This window comes from Melospiza melodia, chromosome 4, assembly GCF_035770615.1.
Source record: "Melospiza melodia melodia isolate bMelMel2 chromosome 4, bMelMel2.pri, whole genome shotgun sequence".
Classification (NCBI taxonomy): Eukaryota; Metazoa; Chordata; class Aves; order Passeriformes; family Passerellidae; genus Melospiza; species Melospiza melodia.
The window spans coordinates 91924604-91947895 of NC_086197.1; the positions used below are offsets into that span (position 1 = coordinate 91924604).

A 23292-nucleotide genomic window follows, 5' to 3' on the forward strand; every position below is an offset into this window, starting at 1 on the left:
CATAAATGTTGCAGGATTACTAATACTGGAAGAGCCCAAGTGAAGAGCAGCAGCCTGCATGGGGCTTTCACCCTCCACAGGAAGCTCCTCTCTGTGGTGTCAATATTAAATGTGTGGACAGCTTAAGTGCCAGTCTGAGTGATGCTGCTCTGACCACACATTATCATTCAATAGTTCTCCAGGTGGTTTGGTGCCCTTTTTGAAGTGCTGAGCATCTCACATATTTACCAGATCAGAGCTACTCAGGCAATATTCAACCTGTCAATAAAGAAGGTTTTATTTTTCCCTGTGTGGTCAGGCAGCAGAGTAGAACTGGAGAAACCTCAGCAATTCTCTCCCAGAGCTATGCTGGAGCTGGAAAAACTACACTGGAAGTTACTGTGTAATTAAAAAAGATAATGACTTTCAAATTAGTTTTTATTAATAGAATTAAGCCACATTAAGTCATAAAAGGTGTTCATAAATATGTTAATAAAATGTGTGGTATTAATGAAAAACATTCTGCAGAGACTGAATAATTTAAGAGTTGGATATTGCACACTTAATTAAAGTTAAATATTAAAATTATGAATTATCATAGCTAAAATGGGTGTTAACAGTAGGCATCACATTCAGTCAGGTCAACAAATAGCTGTTATTATTAAAAGCATGTAGATAATAAATAAAATTTACTTAATAAGTGAGGAGCACTTTGACTGTGTATGAAATGCTCCTAGAAAGTTGTTTCTGGCAGGCACTGAGGTTCTCATTCAGTGAGAGCAGGATCTAAAACAAATCACTTGGTTTGAACTCAGTCCCAAAGCTCATGAATAAGTGGTCCTGCTCTGCTTAGGGGAGAAGCTGCAGAAGCAGTTCAGTGTCTCTTCAGCAAACTCCTCAGCCTGGGGGTTTTTAGGCAATGAGGGTGCAGAGCTGACTCTGGGACCACATCTGCTGTCAGGGCTGTTGTGGTATCTGATATCTTCGGAATGCTGAGACAAATTTATCTGAAAACTCTATGATGAGACGGAAGTGTATGAAGAAATGAATTTTACACTGTAATATTCAGCTCCTAATAAGTAAACACAGGCTACATGTTTGAAAATCCAGATGTTCAAAATTCTGGGTTGCACATCTGTGTTGCTCTTGCTCAACAAAATTCAGCATTCTCTGGTCATGTTTGTTAAGCATTGGTTGGAGAGTCACAGTTACCTCATATCGTCAAAGTAAAAAAAAAAAGAAAACAGATTTCATTTTCTGTGGGTTTTTCCCCCCAAGCTAGGAATAAGGAGCTCTAAGAAACCTGTCAGAAGCCATGACCTCTGCCTACCTTTCCCTGTAGTCAGACCACAAAACATCAGCCAGGAGTTGCACCATGGGATGGTGGAGTGAGGACAGAGGCAGGACCTGCCAGTCCCTCCATGGACAGAGCTTGCCTTTGCCTCCGTAATGCTCGAATAACAATTCTTTGTGTCACTCTCTGTGTGAGCACTTAGACTCATCATATTTCTGATGTCAGCGAGGAGAGACCATGAGGAGCCTTGTTAGCTTAATTTAGTCTTGAACATCACAGAGTCAGGCCAGTGGCAAGGCTCTGACACAGGAATATTCCTGTTGCCTCCACACTGCTCCCTTTGGTCCCCAGCTCGCTGTGGCAAAAATACCGTCACAGGTATGTGGGGAAGATAACTCTGAGGAGGAACAAGTGGCAGTGATGCAGTCTTGTTATTAATTGGGGGCCTGTGGCAAATGAAAGCGAGGTGAGCAGCAGGAGAGGGTTTTCTGGGATATTGCGCTGCAACAGCAGCGGACTGGGCTTAGTCCTGTGGCAAAGTGCAGAGACACAGGAAGTGCTACTGAATTCCCGTTTTACCTACTTGTCTGGATTACATGAGGAAAGCAAAAACTGATGTGGAGACTGAGGTGTGGCTGTGTTCTCTCAGGTTCTCTATTTTGGGTACTGATTTCCAGTATTGTCAACTGGATGAAAATACAGGGAGCCATGAAAGTAAGTGTCACTGTGATATTTTCTGAAAAATACCTTTGCCAGGATTTCTTCTCCTGGGAAGTTGAGAACTTCAGAGAAAAAAATGTAAATAATAATTATCTGATTGCTTCTCCTGTGTTTGGCTGCTTTGGAACGTGGTCTGGACATTGTTTATCCAACAGATGCATGTTTGACTGGTTTCATGTGAATTGTTTTGACTTAATGACCAATCACCATCAGCTGTGTCACAACTCTGGAAGCAGCTATGAGTTTTCATTCTTTGTAACCTTCTGTCTGTATCCTTATCTTTCTTTATTATAGTTATAGCATAATATAATATAATATAATATAATATAATATAATATAATATAATATAATATAATATAATATAATATAATATAAATCAGCCTTCTGAGAACAGGGACCCAGATTCTCATCTCTCGCCTCATCCTGGGGACCTCACAAACATCACAAATAAGTGTTAGGAAAAGATTTGTGGGTGGAACTTTGCCCTTTGAGAAGTCTGCTTGCCAGTTTATGTGAACCAAACCCGGGATAATGTTTGTTCATCTGTTTTATTCACTGGAGTTTAGCTGTAATTATCTACACTTTACACCATATTAGTAAATCTACTCCAGAATATTATATTAGACTAATAAAGCTTTAATTATAAGAAAACTTGCTCAACAACCTTATTAATAAATCTTTGCTCAGATATGGGGGGACACTGCCAATTTTGGTGTGGATTAGCAAGGTTCTGCTTTAGTAATAATCCTGAGTAGTCAACTAGGAATTTTAATCTTTAAAGTGCTTCTCAAGCATTAAATAATTAATCCCCATAACACTCCCATGAGATAGGTAAGTAAATATTGCTATCCCTGTTATACAGATGGGGGAAGCCTGGGTTAGACTATTCAGTTAGACTGGTCTGAATCCACTGGGAGAGTAATTGCCAAACCAATGTTTAGGATTCAGTATTTTTGCATTTAAAAAATGAGGTATTGCCTTCCTGGAAGCTCAAAGTCATTGCCAGAAAACTGAAAATGTTATCTCATGTGTCCCTCTTTCTTTCAAGACTGTGTTTTCTATTTCTATATCAAGGGAAAAAGGTCTGCACAGCTTTTGAAACAGAAATTTTCTGTAAGACAGAAATAACTATATGCACCCACTTATAAATACACATCCACTGTTATTTAATAGATGGATGTTCTACTTTTCTGCCAGCTGCTACATATTTATTAAATACTAAAGACATGTTTGTAAAGCAGGTTTTAATATTAATTTTTGCCCTTGAATAGTTTTATACCCATAGCAATAAAACATTCTAGAACCTTTGGGAGCCCATATTCAAATTGCCTGATGGTTTAGACCAATTTTATTAACCAGTATGTTGGTTCATTTAGTTAGTCTTTTTTTTTTTTTTTTTTAACACACCACAGGTTCCTGAAATTAAGTTGGTGCTGCTAGAAATAAGAAGGTGGTATTGGAAATGCAGCAGGAATATGAATGAATGTTTGCAGTTCCACCAAGGTGGTCACAGGCAGAAAGGGCACATTTCCAAAATGACTATTGATTTTTGCACTCCCATCAGATAAATGATATATGAGGCAGTTCAAGTTTCAAATAACACCCAACCTCAGCTCTGGAGATTTATAAAATGAGCATTAAAAATGAGATGAACTGGATTATCTGATCAGTACTCTGAACAGATAGGAGTGTCTGGCTTCAAAGCATAGGCCAAGGTGCTTTAGCCATTTATTAGACAAATGTAAAAGCTTCAGACATTCTAAAGGAACTAGAAAAATCAGTTTGTAGTAGACTGCAAACTGGTATCTTCTGAAGGATGTAACTATATTCTATATTCAAACAATCACCCCACAGTATAAGCTCCCAAGTTTTAATCTGTTTTTTGCAAATATAAATGCAGTGATCACTAGAAAGGGCCACCAAACCCGTGGTGCAAGGAAGCACAGGCAGGTGTCACTTGATCTGCAGGAACCTTTCAAACCACCTGCATCCCCCATGTGCTGTGTCTAAATTTCAGTCAGGGTGCTGATCATCTTCCAGAATTGATTATTTATACAAAAGGGAAAAAATCCTTCATGTGAGATGAGGTCTTATAACAGACTGCTCCATGATGTTATGGTAGGGCCTCTCCTAAGGCACACTAGAATCGTCAATTTATCTGTTCTGCTTCAGGAATTTTAACTCCTTGCTCAGTGCTCTAATGAATGGTAGCACAGCCACATTTTTGGTTGGGATAAGCCCCATCAAAACAGGCTCTTTAGGAAAATTCTTCCCCTCCAAATTCTTTCACTAAAAATACCTGAAATGGAGACATTTTATAACAAACATATTTTCATTTGACATGACATTGCTTTTTTATCAAGCAAGTATTTCAGTTTTGGTGTTGACCAGAACTGAAGTTCTTTTGATTTTCTGGATACACTATACTGAGAAAAAAATTCTGTTTCAACACTTCCTGCCAAATAAATGAGAACCGTTCACAGCTGGGTGACTGCAAAACTAACTTTAGCTATATTTATAGAGTATTTACGTTTCTACTTATTTCAGGAAAAATACTTATTTCCTGTGTATGTTTTTTCTGTAGGAGGAAAAATAAAGATGATGCCCAGAAACTTGAGGGTATAAATATGTAGAATTTGTGTTTGAACTGCAGTTCATTGAGCTGAACACTGGGACTTGTGAAATGGCCTTAATGCCAGCCTGGATTTCTAACCTCTATCTAACCTCTCTGAGCTGTGTTCAGTGAAGAATTAAACAGAGGCAAGGTGAGAATACAAGGAATGATGGAATTGACATTTCTATATGATGCAGGAACTTGCAGCTAGGAAGTCTCTGGTGGTGACATACACACTTGAAATACACGGGAACATTTCCAAAAAGCCTCTAGATGTGTCCAGCTCTGCAGCAGCAAAGCATATGGATGTGTCTGTGTTCAAAAAAACCTTATTTATCAACACAGACTGGAAATAAACTCCAACTGGAATCACACTGGTTAGGTTACCTGGATCTGCATGCACAAGACTGATAACTTAAACCCAGTTTAGTTCTGCTAGGGGCAGAAATTCTGTGAGCATCACACTGGAAGAGCTGCTTAAAGCTCAGAGGCTGGAAGAACATCTCTGATATTGCTCCCTTTCTATTTCCAATCTGTCTGCTTCAATGTGTGAGACTGTTCTTGCAATTGCAGCAAATGTTCTGCACTGTGCAAAGTCAGCAGCAGGCAGAGCTGGATGCATCTGGACACTGCTGTTTGCTGTGATGACAGCAATCAATGGGAAAATAGAAAAAAATAAGCTTTTCTTTTCCTTTGCTTTCCAGGTATCATATCAGGGCCCTGACTCTGTATTACAAATTGGATGCATCTGAACAATCTGTGCAGTTGGATCTGATTCTCTGAAGAAAATTGCTGGAAATTGAGAGCAAAGAGCTTTGTGTAAATTCAGCATAACCACAGGGTTTAATAAATGACTATTACCTTACAGCACTTTTCAAAATATGTTCAATTTTACATTTGTTATTTCTTTAAGGGGCTGCATACAAATGTTATTTGAGATCAGCACCTAATTTCCACCTTCATATTGTTAATATTTTTACAAGCCAAGTGCCATAAAATTGAGGAAAATTACAGGTTAAACTCAGAAGTTCAAGATTTTCTACCTGAAAAGTCATATTCAGTAGATAAATTTTTATCATGAGAAAAAATGGAAATATAGCAGACCTATGCACTAGCAGCAGTATAACGTGCAAAACATTATTTAGGATCTTAAAATACATTTGTAGAATGCATAGCTGCTGTGATGTCTTAGATAATCAGTCATGAAAGAAAAGTTGAATACTGTAGAAACTATTAAGTGAGCTAGCATGTAAGAAGCAGCTGGAAAATACTCTCTAAACAGTTGTGAGAAACAAAATGTATTAGAAAGATAATATACATGCAGAGTTTACAAACCGTGTCTTTAGGGTGGCCCAATAAGTAGAAATATGGGGACCCATGCTTGTCACTTTTCATGCACATGGAGAGACTGGAAGGAACCATTCCTAAAGGAAGGGGAGGAACAGCCTAGGACCAATCATTAGAATTAACAGAACCAGTGACATACAGACATTTTTACTATTGTTAGAGCAGAGAATTCTTAGTAAGTTTAGAACAACCGAGAGAAAAGCTTATATGTAACAGGAAAGAAGTATTTCTGTAAAGCTAAGACAAACAGGCATGCTGTAAGTCTAAATATTAGTGGATTATTGAAACTACTGTACATATATATTCAGGACATAGATTCACCTGGTCTATGGATATGGAGTACATCTTGAGGTGCTTCCTGAAGGAGTCATAACAAATCAAAAGCAAAGGGTTTAATGCATTTAAGAACTGTGCCAATTTACTTGTACGAAAAAATCCTTGTATTGGTATCAACTCTGACATTTTTGGTTTTTTTTTTTTTTTTGCTGGGGTGGTGCTGAAGCAGGAGATGAGAGTTTCTTCAAAATTTCTTTTAAAATGACTTATTGCTAAATAATTTGTGGCTTTTATCTCTTAACCAGCAATTTGCATATACTGACACTTTAATCTTCCTCCCTTAAACAGCCCCAAAGTAAATCTAAACTCTAGTTCTGTAAAACCATCTGTGTGTAACGAACCCATGGGGTGAGCTGTGTACACAATTTGGCACTGTGTGAAGAAACAGAGATTCCAAAAATACACAGTGCACCCCCCAGGACATGTCTTCTAAGAAAGCCCAACAAAGAAGGGGAAGAGAGGGAAGGCACCATGATTGTGCAGATCCATAAAGCACCAACCATCACCACACAATGCAGACTCCTTGTTCTCCAAACCTCAGTGATTCCAGTTCTCACAGCTCTGTGTATCTGTTAGTGTCACATCACAGCGTGACCTAGAATGCTCAGGGCCAGATCCAGATGTCCAAGATAGGGCAATGGAAAAGTTTTCCAAAATCTCAGTGTAAATGAGCTGGAGTCTCTAAAATTTATAACTTCCTGCAGGAGCTCTTAAGCAACTTAAACAAAGTGAAACTTAATAGAAACCTTATATCAAACTTGATTTTGTAGCCCTAGAAGTAGGAATGGAAACAAATTATATTTTTTATTAATAGGTTAGATATTCCTTACAGGTGAAATTCAGTGTTTTTGCTCCCTCTGCACTACCAGACAGAAAACAACTGGGGCAGGGGCTTATTCCTTATTGGAGGGATGGAATCCACCTACAGGTGCTAACCTGCCTCAGCCTTCTCCACCTTTACATTTGATTGCAAGACTCATTGCTTTCAGGAACTTCTAGGAGCTTACATATTTTAATGCACTGTGAGTAATAAAATCTCCAGTCAGGAAAGGCCAGGAGCAGTAAGCCAGAAAAAACAAGCTGCCAGGACTGCTGAGACCGAGAGTGAAACACCACAGGCTTTCCTGGGGAGCTTCCTCTAAAGACATCTAGAGGAAGGACTATGTTCCCACAAAAACTGGAGTTTTCTGGGGCTGATCAATCATTAGATGTAACTTGCTTCTTGCAGAACTCACAGCTGGATGGAGGGACTGATACGTCAGCTTTACTTCCTCTTGAATGTTACCATTTTGGGATTCTGTGAACAGCTTTCCTTCATTTTGCCTTTGAGGATGATGCTGTGTCCCAGTGTTTGGCTCTGCATCTTCTCCTGATGTTTCTACAGCTATGCCTAAGGCCTGAAATACTTGTAATGAGGCTGCATACAAATGTTATCTGAGATCAGCACCTAATTTCCACCTTCATATTGTTAATATTTTTGCAAGCCATCTGTAATGAGGCTCCCACAGTGTGAACAGGCAGATTTTTAGAGCTGCTGCACACCCAGCAGCTCCTGCTGAAGTCAGTGACCCCTTAGGTAGGTGCACACATGGGAAATGAGGCAGCCACTTCAAGAAATGTCTTGATCCATCACTTCATTCAGGTTGTTTTTAATGCTGGTGGGAGAGGTGCTCAGTTCTGCAGTGGTGACTCTGGGTTTGGTGTCCTGTGACATGAATGAATCCTCACACTCTCTGCAGCCAGACTTCCCAGGCATTAAGTGCTTTTTGGGATCAGGATTCCCAGCAGTACTTCTAGGCTTTCTTGCACATTAATATGATTTCTTGCTTGGACTTGGTTCTCTGGAGCACTCAGCTGGCAGACTGTTTCCTATGAAACATGATGCTGATGCTCTTCGGGTTAGGATGAGCTGTGATAATTCATCTCCCATGGAAGCACAGTTCCTCTGGCTATCCTTATCCTCAACAAACATGTTCTGAGATGCTGGGTGATAAAACACCTGTTTTCAACACTTCTTTTGTTGCATCCTGCTGTGAAATCAGCTGTAGTTTTGGAGCATTGATCACATCTGAGCTCCTTGGCTTACATTCTGTGCCTGCTACAAGGGGATTGCTGCCTCTGAAATGGGCTGGGATCCCTGGCATTTGTTTTCAAGCAAAATCAGCAGCTGGAATGGAGGTAAATGATGCATTCACAGCACACTTTATTTCTTACCCTAGGTTTGAAGAGTGCTTCAGCTCAACCAGAATTTTTCAAGATTGGAAATGGACAGATTTCCAGGCAGTATAAACTGACATAATTCATTCAGATTTACACTCTCTCAGCAGCTCATTCTTTGTTTCTTCATGAAGTGCTTTCTTCTTTTCAGTACACATCCTTTTCTTTCACAAATCACTTTCTTATTATTGATGAATTTTCCTTACCACTGCTTTTACAGATGTCAATCACAGAATCATTTAAACACTGACATTTCTTGCACATAAGTACATACCACCATATTTTGTACTAACAGAAACATTGCACTGGAGTTTAAAACACAAGGAAAATCAAGAAATTGAAGGCTGAAGACAATAATGTGGCAGTCTTGGCTGGCTGGTTTTGGTAGCTCTAAATAAGTTTTCTCCTTTTTAGTGCTGTGAATCAGTGTGTTGCTGCTGTTGGAAAGCACAGCATTACTAAACCTGGCTTAGGAAGTCCTTGATCATTTTGCCTGTCAGGGACTTGAGAGAGAATTTCCAGGAGAGGACCTTGGTACACTTGTGCTATTGTTTTATTTATCCCTAGGCTTCTGCTGCACACCACCACTGCAGTCCCAATACCAGCTCTGTCCTCCAGCCTTGCATTTTTATACTCAACCAAGTCTTATTTCCTACAATGCTCTCCACAGCTGGACCCTGATGAGTATAAGAAATATTTCTGACATGTAATTGCTTAAAAAACCCTCTGATTATTTCAGTAAAAAGAGCTCCAATTAGTCTTGTTACATCTCAGCTGTGAAATTCTGGTTGAAGGAAGAGGGAGTTACTAAATATTGACTGTCTGCTGTCCTCAGGACTACTTTGTCCCCAAGCCTACAGTCACAATCTTCTCTGCATTCAGTTTTACATTTGCAAAAGACGTTTCTGGGGGTCTCTGACAGATGTTCTTTGCATCATGATGACTTAACCTTGAAATGTGGCCTGCTTGAGACCTGGGCTCTCATTTTAATTGGTTCTGCTTGTTGATTTCTGTTTTTAACTTCCTAGGCAGGCTGCTGTTGGAATTTAGGTTCACCTTCTGTTTGTTCTTAGACTATTTCTCACACCTTTGGGAAATGACCTAGGGAGGACTTTAATTATCTCAGTTAATTTCAACAGGCATCTTCTCATTTTGCTTCCATTCCCCTTCCAGACTGGATACAATTCACAGATTAAGAACTGCAGATGTTTTCCTTTGCTCTGATGCTTTCTGCAAGTTGTTTGTACACTATGAAGTAACTCCTGAACACTTTTACTCCTTTTTCAGTGCAGCAGGAAAAATGGCCTTTCAAGCTCAGCTACTTAGTTCTCCTCCTTTCTAAAGCTGTAATCTGGAGAAGCAGTTTGAAAAATGGGCTGACTAAAAAGCATTTTGTTGATGAATTTTCTTTGTAGCAAGGTTTATGTCTCAGTAATCTGCATTTTTAAACAACTAATGCTAATTATTCCAAATGCCTTCCCAAATGGCAAGCTTGGCTTTAAACAACACTGTGAACCTTGTTGCTTTCTCTTAGCACTAAAAGCTGTGTCTCAATTTCTAGTGGTTTATATGCATTTTCTACTCATCATCTTCTGTGGACATTTTGGAAGATTTGTTTTCCTAAATCAATGGTACTTACACTGAAGGTTTTTTTTATTTGTGTTTTGGTTTTTTTTTAAATAATATTTTAAAGTTTTTTAAAATATGTTTTTAATGGGAATAATGTACAATTTTATAAGGCTATATAAATAATATAAATTTATTTTGGATTTAAGTGCCATTTGGAACTGGGACCTTAAGAAATTCAGATATGGAACGGGTCTGAACTGCAACTGATTCTTTGCTCATTGCAGCCTCCTGGGCCTACATTAGATGAAATTGTTTTCTGAGGAAGCAGAGGACTGCTGGTATAGGGTTCTGCTGTTTGAGAAGGATTACTGCCACTGCATCAGTCCTGGCCATTTGTTTGCTCTTTCATTAAAAATGATGCACCTCTCCCATTAAACAGTTTTGGAGGTGATCTGAACTTCTGTTTGAGGTATCTCTGAAAGGATTGCACACTAGTTAAAATTAAATGTCTTAGTGTGATTTTATCAGAGCCCCTGGAAGCCATTTTGGCTTTGTTTCTACTCACCAAAAGTATAAATCACTAACTTTATTACCAGATGGGTGGGCTATGGCCCATCTTTTCTGCCTTTATTCAGAAGCCCTTGAAAGTTGTAAATAATGCAGCACACAGTGTCCTGAGTATTGGTTTAGCCATAGAATTAGCTCTTGTTCAGAGAAGAAAATAGTGCAATTACCTTGTGTATTGACAGCTGGGAAAGAATTGACTTTCAGTGCAGCTGACTTTAACAGAGGTATTGAATTTATGTTGGCAACAAAGGCTCACCTGAACCTATAGTTAAGCCTAAGTATTTGAATTTTTATGTGACTATAATTTCTGATTCTAATGGGAAGGCATTCTGGAACTTTAAAAGGAAAAGTAAAAATGTTTAATAGAGTTTTGGACCTCATAGCATAAAGAAACTTTTCATTAAAAAGTAGCCCTTTTCCTGAGAGATTTAAGGCCCAGAGGTGCACATCATACAACTTATGTAAATATATGAGATTGTAACACCATACTATACAGTAAGCCCTGATTTCAGTTTTTTTAAAAAACTCTTCATCTTTGAAATTACTTTTGGATAATTTCTTTTTAATTTTTGTCATTTCAGTTATGAAATAAGGTTTCTATACTGTCTAAATGACTCATACTTTTTGAAATATTTAAAAAGTCCCAGAAATCTCTCTGAAACAAAATATAAGAAGAATGGATCCTGTTTTCCCACTACAATGAGCAAAATCTCGTGTTTTAAATTAATAACTGACTTCTAATTGATCATCCATGTATTTTGTCAGAGAGAATACAATGGGTGAAGTTGTCAAAGAAAGGAGTACATTCTTGACAATGCTTAGAGTTCCAGCCTGGGCCACTCAATTGCATGGCAACAAGATCATCTGCTGTGACTCAAAATGTGCAGAGAAGTACCAATAAGGAAGAAATTCCAATAAAGGAAGAAAAGGAGAGTTTATGGGCAAATCAGCAACTCCCAGCACGCTCAGAGATGTCCCCTAGGAGCTTTGTAGTGCTTCCTCCAATGCACATCTTGGAAGCCACTGCCTGTGTTGGGAGGGCAGCAGATGACATCGATGTACACACATGTGAGTAAATCCACCCCATCACAGGTAAGCACTTAAGGCAATACTTAATGTGCTCCAGGAGATTACAATATATAAATATCTGCAATTGTTACTTAATTCAAAGGCATTTTAGTTAAATTGTATAGAGTCATGCACATATAAAAATATAAAGATGAAAACCCACCATATTCTGGGACCTGGCCTGTCCCACGTTTCAACAGCAGTCGCACTCTCCTGCCACCAGACTTGATTAGCTCTATTGCTCTGGCATGTGTCATGTCCCTTGTGCTTTCTCCATTGATTTCAATTATTTGATCTCCTACCTGTCAGGTAAGAAGAATATTGAGTCAGACAGAATTGCAGTAAAATGAGTGTTTCAGGAAGAGACATATTCAATGGATCACAGGTTACTTGAATGACAGACAGACACATCAAGGAAAATTTGTTCCTGTCTATCTGAGGAATATTACTGGCAGATCAAATAGCCTCCAAAGTGGGTTCTGAATATGGTATATCAAATGCTGCTTGTCTTCTGCTGAAATCAGTGCAATGCCTTTGTAACTTGCTCACATCTTCTGCACATAAGAGGCTTTGTTGAATTGCTTGACGTGGTGGAATCACTGGAACATTATCCCTGCTGCTCTGTAACATGCAGTGTTGGGTGAGCCTGAGAAGAACTTTGTTGCACTTGCTGTTTTCATAGAGAAAAGAGAGGTTCAAAGCACAAACAGAAACTTCCATCATTTGAATTTCCAAACCTCGGTCGTAAAGTTTCACACCAAATTAAGAGTCGTTATGCAGCACACTGTTAAACAAAGAAAGGTTAGTGCTATGACACAGGACAAGCAGGTTTGCTGGGGTTCAAAGAGCAGGCTTTGAACTATTTACCACAGGAGCTTTTTGCTGGGAGTAAGCACAGCCTGTGGCTGAACTGTCTAGTTAGAGCAGCTGACTCCGGGGTTCTGATTGTGGATTTCTGCCACTCATCTCCCGGCCAGATTTCCAGTTAGAGCTGGCTTCATCATCATTTTTCTGCTCTATTTCTACAGCAGTTAAATGTGGCACTGATGTCTGCACATCCCATCCACCCCAACTTGCTTGGCTTTGCCTCCAGCCTGCATGTTTTGGTTTTGGCTGGCTTTCCATGCTGGAAGCCTTCAGCAGGGGAGCAGTTGCTTTCTGCTGTGCCCGGTCAGCACAGCTCAGAGCAGGGTAGGGAGCAGCACTGCACAGCCTGCAGTGCTGTGAGACCCCTTGGAGAGCACACAGAGAGGTGACATGGGACCCTCCTGCGAGCAGCACCACAGCTTTGGGATCTGTGAGCTGCAGAAGCCTCCCAGCCCCCCTGGAAGGGCAGCCTGAGTGAACCCAGGAGCAGGGATGGTCTCCTGGGGCTGGTGGAGGTCCAGGTCCAGTGACGGCAGCCAGGAGCAGGGCAGGAGGGTCCCAGTGAGTGGGTCAGCACACTCAATTGCCAGTGCTAGAGGAACACATTTGCTCAGCAGGATCTCACCTGCCTCACTGGGCTCCTACAGCTTCCTCACAGGGTTTTCACCACCCAAAACAACAATGCCTACACATCTAGACAAGAGATTGTGATCTTGTTCACAGGGGTCTTAGGCTGAGGGAAGAGATGAGGATCTGACTCCATGTTTCAGAAGGCTGATTTATTATTTTATGATATATATTATATTGAAACTGTACTGAAAGAATAGAAGAAAGGATTTCATCAGAAGGCCAGCTGATGAAAAGAAAGAATGAGTAACAACGGCTTGTGTCTTGGACAGAGTCTGAGCCAGCTGACTGTGACTGGCCATTAATTAGAAACAACCAACATGGACCAATCACAGATGCACCTGTTGCATTCCACAGCAGCAGATAATCATTGTTTACATTTTGTTCCTGAGGCCTCTCAGCTTCTCAGGAGGAAAAATCCTAAGGAAAGGATTTTTCATAAAATGCCTCTGTGACAAGAGATGATGCAGCCTTCAAGGTGACACACACTTTCTTTCCCTCTTACGAGACTGTCTTAACAAAAGCAGGTCTTAGCTGGCCTTGGACATTGAAATATCTTCTATTTTGTATGTTCTCTTTGCTACAATTCTACTTCTGTCAGCTTAAAGTGTAATCCTTCAGAGGTTTTCCTTCTTTCCTGAGTTTGAAATATAATATTTACCAAATAAATGTGCACAATATGAAATGTCAATACAACTCCTAGCATCAAAGAAAACTAGAAAGGATGTCAAGAAGTTATCTAGTCCTTACTTTTGCTCAGAGACAGAAAGAATGCTAATAGAAGTACTATGACAGTGTTTCTCAATAGGAATTCATAGATTTCATATTTGTCAATAGGAGCTGCATCATCCCAGGATCCTGTATGCAATCTATGCTGATACTTTGTGTAACTGAAAAGCCATTGATCCAAATAAAACCTATTAGCTTTGCTATTACACTTTGTAAATGCTGCAGTATTAACAGTGGGGAGGGAAAAAAAAATCAGAATTATTTTGTGCAGGATTATTTTTGCAGTGCAAATTTCTTCCTCAGATGATTTTCTCTCTAAAAAAAAATCATGTGGTTGTACCATGCTGTGCACAATTTAAAATATTTCTGGCAGCCTTCAGGCCACACTGACACAGAACACAGGTGCTCTCAGGATGATGGTGAGATCTCCCCCAGGTCTGGCCATACAGGGCTCTCTGCATCCCCCAGACTTTTGGAGAAGGCTGCTGGTTCACATTCTTGGAGCAAAAAGAGAAAAATCTGTGTTACCACTCCTGTAACACAGACAGAAGATGGATTTGTAGCATCCCCACAAGGATATCAGTCAGGCCAAATACAGACAAAATTAAATGATTTTGGGAAAACCTGTTTCTAAACCTCATGAAACAATTAAACCCCATAGAAGTCCTGTAAAAGTAAAGTCAGATTTTCAGAATGCTTGAGGACAGTGGTGTGGTTTTTTTTGTTTGTTTGTTTTTTGTTGTTTTTTTTTGTTTGTTTGTTTGGTTTTTTTTGGTTTTTTTTGGTTTTTTTGTTGTGGAACATTGCCTGGGTAGACCATATTTTGCAGAAGGTATTTAAAATGTTTTTATTAGCATGCCTTGAGAGAAGTGCCAGATTAGATCAAATGAAAGAGGTGTTTTTAACACTCCTTGATGAATAGCTTTTAAAATTAGTACTGAAAGCTGCTTGGGAATGTGCAGTCCTTCAAATAAAATCCTCTGCACTCCAGAGCAGACAGACAGAAAGATTTTAATACAGTTTAATATGTGAAAAGGTTATGTTAATGTCACATTTTTCCCTTGCTGTTTGCCTTCCTTCTGTTTTCACTGGTCACTATGCAGGAACTATTTGTATTAATGTAACCTTTTCTGTATTTCTGTGAATTCACAATTTTTCTCTCTGTAGGCAGCACGTGGCTCATTTGGTATTTTCTTTCATTATAAAATATTGTAGTTGATTTGATATTTCCTTTTCTTCTGAAATATTATGTGCAAATATCTTGAGAAAGCTTAAAAAAAAGGCTAGCAGCTTGGTTATGTGACTGAAGGAGGGGAGAGAAACAAGGTGGCAAAAATGAGGTGCTCTGAAATGTACATCAGAAAGGGTGAGACCAGAGCTATAATGAATAGTTGCAGGAGCAGTGGGTTAATTGTGTTCCTTGCTTTTGTGTCCTGTGGCTGACTGATGTACAGCTGAATTATTCTGCCTTTGCAGCACAAGCCCAGCTCTGATTAGAGGAGGAAACAAGGAGAAGTTGTCAACACTCTTACTCGAGAAAAGCTTCAATTAGACTTTGCACTCATATCTGGAAATTCACACAAAACAGAAAACCTCGGCTGAGGAGCTGTTCCCCATGTGTCAGTAAGGAACAATTCTTGTTTTTCTCCCGCAGTTAAACCTTGATAACCTTCCCTTCCTTTCCCTCCATGATGCAGATTTTCTTATGGCTGATATGGGACAAAACCCTGCTGTATGGGCTCCCTTTGTCCAGGCATTCAAATATGCTTTCTCCCTCAACATTTCTATTCTGGAATAAATTTTTAGCTTTGTGGAGCTATTTTCTAAATCCAGTGATTTTTAAAGAGGATCTTAGATATGCCCACATATTGAAGATACAGCAAGGTGAGGCCAGAGGTGATTGGAAACATAAAATCAGTGTCTGCTACATGGGATCCTCATTTCTCTTTTTAGGATCAAAAGATGATTCCTGAAGTTTATACCAAAGAGCATTTCTCTACACTTCTCTTCTGGATCCTTCCATGTCTGTTCACAGTGCCCAAAATGAATATATTATGAAGGTGGGAGGGTAGGTAGAACAGACCAAAATGAAAACATTCTTTCCACATTTACTAATAATGTTCCCAGAACGAATTCTTTGCCTTTTTGTAACACATCAGATTTGCAACCTGTGGTCAGTTTGGATTCTGAGCAGTTATCTCACATTTATCATTGTGCATCTGATTTCTCTGCCCTAAACTGAGCACTGTGCACCTCTGACTTTTATCAGATTGACTGCTTTAGTACAAAATTTTTATTTTGAAACAGTCTGTTTCTCAAAGTCTTTTTAAACTCCCTGTGAATAGTGACATACTGGCATCAGCAAATTCTATTTTATTTTTTATCAGTAGGTCTTCAATTAATAATGGAATATTTAACTGAGTTGGTTTCATCCCAGACACCTCAGAACTACATTTGTAATTACTATTAAGGAGCAAATCATTCAGAGCAGCCTTCGAGAGGAATTATTGACAGTAACCCGCGTTAAAAGAGATTCCACCTAGGGCCTCAACCTTTTCATGTGAATTTCATAGAAGGTAGTGTGAAAAGGTGAAAGGAAGATTGTACATTCTCCTCCCCCTTTTTTCCTTTTCCTTATTTAGAAATAAGAATGAAAATCAGACATAAGAAAGGAAAATTAGACTGGTGTGACAAGATTTGCTTTCCACAATTCACATGCCAGTTAACTTTCTCAACTTTTTGGTAACTTGTCACAGATTGTTTCTGAGCACAAAAATTAAAGGAATTTTTTTATTTGGCTTTAAAAATAGGGTGAATGTTTTGCTTTCTCTGGTCTAACTCTCTTGTCCTCCATGAATTGTTAGACATAATTACTGATAGTCTATAAATTTACTTGCCTTAGTCATTGAGCATACATGAGCACTAGCAAGTTCTGCAAACTTGAATCTAACTATGCTTTAAGCAGTTTTCTCTTTATTCTGATTTATACTAATTTCTTTGCTGATGTTTTTGTGAACATCTCAATGGAGACTAATACAAAGAACACACTGAATATTTCAGCCATCTTCACATTCTCATCAGGCAGTAGACCTCTTTTTTTCCAGTTCTTGATGTTTCTTTAAACATGGGACACATGTACCCTTTCCCAGTCCCCACAGGCAAGCCCTGCATGTGGGACACTCCCCAGGCTCTGCTTTTTAACCTTCCTGGAGGTCTTCAGCAAAGATTACAAAACAGGAGTGATTTACCTCTATGTCCTCCAGATGTTCTCAGCAGATGAAGGATGAAGGGTGTTGGCAAGACAACCTGGGAAGCTTGTCTGGCTGCTGCCCAAGCTGAATTTATTCTGAAGAAATTCATGTTCTTTGCAGCTATGAATCTGGAAATTTTATTCACATTGGCTTTGTGTTGTATTTTTCTTCCTGAAGAATATGACCCTTGCTGCGTTTCCATGTTTGGGATAAATACCTACCCAAGCCCACTGGTTCTCCTCCTAACCCAATGCCACTTGGTAAGCAGAACACTCCTCTATTATATTCTTACAATGTGCAAGCACAAAGTAAACACTGAATGCTTCAACCCCTTAATGCTTTGAAATCTGAATATTAATGATTTAAATGCAATTATAAAAGTAGTTTGTGTGTATGGAAAGTGTTTCTTTACAAAATCTGCTTCAGTTCAAGTTAATTCAGATGCTCCATCCATGTGTAAGAACAACTGAGCTATAAAATTGGGCAACATGTTTTCTGGCAATAATGGGAAGATAATATTCCTAAGGAATGTTTAAGTAACATCACTATTGATGGGTTAATTAGAAAGAAAATTGTAAAGCTTCTCCAGATCATTAGAATAAAGTGCCTTAAGTATACATGTGGGTTTATCTGCAGAGCCTTTGTTTGGCTCTGGCCATATTTTAAAGCAATTATTACTGGTCTTGTTAAAAAAAGCCAACCATACACACAAACAGGGTTTCAGAAACAGAGTGAACCAGAAGGGAAACACATATAGCTTTAATGCAGTAAAGAGGTTTTTTCCTTGCTTGAGTGTTCTTTTAAACCAGGGATGAGAGCCTTGTGTATGTTTGCCTCCATTGGTGCGTAAGGAACAGTCTCCAAGCAGGTGTATGGTTCCCAGCTGCATGAAATTAAATTAATTGTGTATGCACATTTTCAGTCCATGTTAAACCTAATGATAAAAGCAGCCTCAAATGATTTGTGTGGAGGGCATTGCTATCTGTCATTTTATTAATACATTTTATAATTAAACCTCAGGAAAGAGACAAATCACATTTAATTATTTTTATGTGGGCATTCTATTTTTATAACTGAAACAATTTTACATGTTATTTGTTGAGGTTGTTATTGTCAATTCAAAAGGCTGAAAAATTTTCAGTACTTGGAGACCAAAAGGCAATTCCAGAGTATTTATTTTGGTGAATTTCCAAGTACTGTCAAGCTCAAGTATCATTGCCTGGAGTTAGGTACAGGCTGGATATGTGCTGAGCAAATCTCCTCACAGCAGAGAATGGAAATCCCAGGTATAACACACAGCCTGAGCAAAGCTGTGGGCTTTTGGTAATCTTGGACTCCCTCCAGAGCATTTTAGGTATGTGACATAGGATGTCTCAGCAGAAGACATGGTATTTCCCTTTGGGGGAATTACAATAACATGTCCCATGCTACTTTTGAACCAACCACATAAAAGTTTGAAGTGAAAAAGTATTTTTTTTTTCTGTGGCCAACCATCTATTTAAGCAACTGCAGCTTTTTACTCCTGGAAATGCCAGGCCCTTTGTTCCCACAGGTCTTGACTCCTGCCCAAAAGAAGGGGGAGAGAGGGGCCATAGGACATGGTGTGGAACAAGAAAAGGCCTTCCCACCACTCCTCAGCAGGAGCTCCAGCTTTTTTCTTTTCACTTTTTCACCTTTTCCTGAGAGAGAGAAATGGTAGTGCTGTTTGGGAAAGAGGACAATGTACGTGCCTGATTGTTTGCAGAGTGGGGAGTGCAAGAGGGAAAAACGGAGTTGTCAGTCATGAGGGCTGAAAAGACAGCAAAGTGGTACTACATTTGGTACTACAAAATGGTACTACATTTGGTACTACAAAATGGTACTACATTCTGGTACTACAGTACACTTGATGCCTTTCACAACATTGCTGCAAAATAATCCATGTATATGTGAAATAAAACTGTCAAAGATAAAAGGTAAATGCATTATCTTACTGTATTTGATACACTATTACTTTTTAAAATCAGAGGTAGGATAACTCGTTGTTGCATAATGTTACATTAATAACATCTACTTCACCATTAAAATCAGGGATAGGAACCAATAGAGACTATGAAAAGGAAGAAGAAAATTTTCTGGTATCTTCTTGATGGCCTCAGGTAGTTCTTATCATGCAAAAGCAAACCAACTTCAAGGTCCGACAAGCTGATTTTACAGATCCTACAGAGAAACCTGAGAATGGAAATTGCTTCATCCAAAGTTGCATCCACACAGCAAAACAGAAAAGAACATAAACTCCAACAAGATAAAGATGAAGCCACAAAAAGATTTTGAGGAGGAAAAATGCTGAAATATAAGATCGAAGAAGATGTTTTCAAGCACACCATAGGCATGGAGTCTGTCAGATCTCAAAAGATAGTTTGGGCACAAGGTAGAAAAGACTGCAGAAAACAGATTAATTCTTTTCATCAATTTTCACTGAAGAGGAGGGCAGCAAAACTCCTGCAGAGGGTCTGCTCACTGCAGGGTTGAGTGAAGAACTGACCCAACAGCAGGGTCCGTGGTAAGTATTTTACAGCAGACTGATGAAACGGAAAGTGAGACACCACCAGACACAGATGACTTTTATCCTCAGTTCTAAAGGAATTTGGATATGAAGCTGTTCTACTAGTAGCTATAGGATATAATCTACTGCCTAAATCAGTAAATTGCAGAATTTCAAAGGAATGGGAAGTGGCAAGTGTGACACCAGTCTTTAGGAACGGTCTTGGAAAGTAACCAAGCGAGTCTCGTGTTCAATTGAGCAGATGGAAGGAAGCAATAAGGATGGTGAGGCTTAGCTGGCACAGGGATAATGATGATTTAGTGGGCAAGGGTCAGTGTGGCTATTGCAGAGGGAAGCCATTCCTCACAGATCTATTGCAGGTCACTGGAGCTCTCAATGACTATATAGATTAATGTGATCTGGTTAGTATACTGACATTTTCAGAAAGCTTTTAATAGTAAAGTCTTCAATAGAGGCTCTGCTGTGGGATGAAAAAGAATAGGTTCTTCTAAGCAGGAGATTAAATTCTAGGAATAAAATGCTTTAAATAAGTGGTCAATTTTCACAATCAAAAGACTTTATCAAAGTGATTGTTCTGCTCAGCATACTTGCAAATGGTATGGGGAACAGGTGATAGGATTTGCAGACAGCACATTACCATGCTGTATTCTTATATCTAAACTTAAAAGCTCCAAAAAAAAAGTGGCCCAATCCTGTGTGCTAAAGCAGCACGTGAAATCCAGTGGTGCTGAGTGCTAAGCAGCAAGTATAGTACATGTGGAAAACTATATAGTCCATCACTCTGAATCAGCCATCACCCCTGAAAACACAGTTCCTGCTGTCCTTGTGCTCAGCTCACTAAGCTGAAAATGTCAGCACAGCCAAAAACCCAAAGAGAATACCAGCTGCTAGAGGGAAAGTGGAGAATAAAGGAGAAGCCATCACTGTGTCATTTAGGAGCAGCAATATCCTGAAAACTGCAAATTGTTCTGGTGCTTTCACCTCCAAATGAATGTGATACATTGAGAAAAGGCTTGGAGGAGGCCAATGAGGCTGGTCAGGGGTAAAGTACAGCTCCCTTTTGATGCAAGGTGAAATACACTGGTCAGGTTCAGTACATGATATAGATCAATAGAATAAAGAATGATATGCAGAATGATGAAGTAAGGTTATTATATTATAAATACAAACAAAAAAAGGACGCTTTTTGCAAACAATGCAGGCACTTTGACTTGGAATCCATTGATACATTATATCTGGAATGTCAAAAGCATGAATACATTCAAATAAGTGGTTAAAAATAGTCCTAACACTGAGTCCTAGCATAGAAAAATATATAAACTCCTGACTGTCCTGACTGACAGCATCTTGGATGTTATACACAGTGAAGAATAATTTCATACTTGTCCTACATTCCTTTTCTAAGCATCCTCTACTTGTCCTTGTTGGAATGAGGATACTAGGCTGGGGCCATAGCAATGGGCCTCATATCTTTCATTTTATCCTTAGAGATGACCTCTCCCAGTTTCCACTTGTTGTGATTTGGGAAAATACAGATGAGAAGTTGATGCCTATGTCACTCTTGTTGCTGGACAAATTGTTTTAATTATCAGAGCAGCATCATGTGGTGTACTCATTTGTTTCTAACACTTGATTCTTAATTTTTCAGTTAGGGCTAATTAATTTTTTAGACCTGAAAACCTTCATAAATATTCCATAAACCCCAGATTTAAATAAGATGCCTGCCTGCCAACTAAGTATCTTAGTCTTAAAATTTAATACTTCACTATTTTTATCACAATTATTAACTTGTATTTTTTTCACAGCTGGCTTGAAAGATTTTGCTACTAGGCATAGAGTTAGAAGGATGTTTTGAATGTGCCAAACTGGACAAATTTTTGTAAGAAAGATTTTAATTAAGTATGTGAGAGGAATACTCCTATCCTAACCTTTCTGCAAACAGATTCTTAAAAATACAGATTTTTGGAGGAATGCTGAATAATAGTTCACCAACAGTTAATTCACTCTTGATTTATTAAGCTTTTATATTGTCAAAATATATTCAGGATCCTCGAGGGCCTCAGTTTGCATTTCTTTGTTGTGCAGACAGCAGAATTTTGATCAGCTTTATGCCTGCATGTCAATATATTCTTCTTTGAGTTCTGCCAATTACACAAACCCAGCATTGAGCCCCTCTTGCCACAGGCTGGCATCCAGCTCATGTGCTTGAGTAGCCCAGCTGAATTCCCTGAGTTCAGATCAATCACACCTAGTCTCTCCACAAGTGAGGTTGGACAGTGATGTATGTAGTAGGGAATTGGAGTGTGAGTTAGATTACCCCAAAGGGACATGCAGTTTGGTGGGGAAGCATAGCTAACATCTTCCTGTGCTGTTCGGGTGGATCACAAATCACAGAGTAAATGAATGGGCCTAAGAATATCTTTGTCTTTTTGTTCCATTAAATGACAGTGTTGACATTCACTGAATGCTTATTATGAAGGTAAGATTTATGTTACTGCATAAAGTAAGCCAGGTATGCTGCAGGTTTTAAGAGTAAGTGCTACTTATGTAGAAAAGATGGGCTGCTTAACTGGCATGAACCACTCCGGGGGCATTTGTCTTCCACATGTGTGCACAAAACCTTAGCCAAATTGCAGCTGGTGGAGCACTGTATTTTCCTGGGGTGTACTTCTGCCCCTGATGTGTGGGATTATTCTAAATATTAGTATTATATATATTCCAAATTTTCAGTGGGGTTCCTGAGAGCCTTCTCAAGCCCTCACTCACATCAAGGGCTCAGCAGCTGAGTCCCTGCTGTGCCAGCACACCATGTGGAGAAGACTTTCTGGCTCTTAGGACCTATCACTGCTCCTCCTACCTTTGTGCTTGCTGTGATTAGAGTAAACTTGCAAAGAGGCTTCCCGGCAGCAATATCCACTTCCCTCCAATATTCTGAACATGAGACTTCACTGCTTTTTAGCACCTGGAAAACCTGAGGATTTTCATGAGTCACTCAGCAGTATGTCAGTCCTATTCTTTGTTTTCAATATAAAATAGGATTCATTAGTGTGCTATATCAGAAATTAAAGATTAAACTGGTAAGTCCTTTGTTCATTTTTGGATGCTGGCATTGCCTTAAATGTTTGTAAAAACTCATGACTGATCAAGCTATTCCTTCATCCTTCCTGTTTCCTTGCTGCAGCTTTCTTGATTGGACAAAGAAATGTCTGTATCTGTCCCCTACTCTCTTTACTGTGTGACAAATGTTTCTCTCTATTTTTAATGTTTTTTGCTCTAATCACTCTCAAGCTGAGCTGAGCTACTTCTTGCTAACTGTTCTTGCTGATTGCAACCTTATGTGTTTTCCACTGCAGACTGTAGGAAATCATCCTTTAATGTGGGGCCAATCACTGATGGAGCATCCCAAATAGATGCTCTGCTCTTCATTAACAAGAAATCTCAGAGAGGCTCTACACAAGTGAGGAGTCAGTGCAGATTGTGGTGTGTCTGCATGGCAAAGTGATTTCAAGGATTTCCATTTATTGCAGAGTAAAAAATTGTTCATTCCTCCTTTTAAGCTTTG

General features: G+C 39.2%; 1 protein-coding gene across 13 annotated transcripts in view; it reads right to left on the reverse strand.

Moving 5' to 3' along the window:
- MAGI2 (membrane associated guanylate kinase, WW and PDZ domain containing 2) overlaps window positions 1-23292 on the reverse strand; it is a 701683-nt gene that overhangs the window by 11888 nt on the left and 666503 nt on the right. For 9 of the 13 annotated variants that reach the window (XM_063155597.1, XM_063155590.1, XM_063155591.1 and 6 more), the window contains one exon: window positions 11875-12013. In XM_063155597.1, the coding sequence (XP_063011667.1) occupies window positions 11875-12013 (139 nt within the window). Of the gene's footprint in view, window positions 1-5942; window positions 6054-6275; window positions 6313-11874; window positions 12014-23292 lie in introns of all 13 variants that reach the window. The other 4 variants (XM_063155598.1, XM_063155602.1, XM_063155599.1 and 1 more) reach the window with 3 other exon arrangements.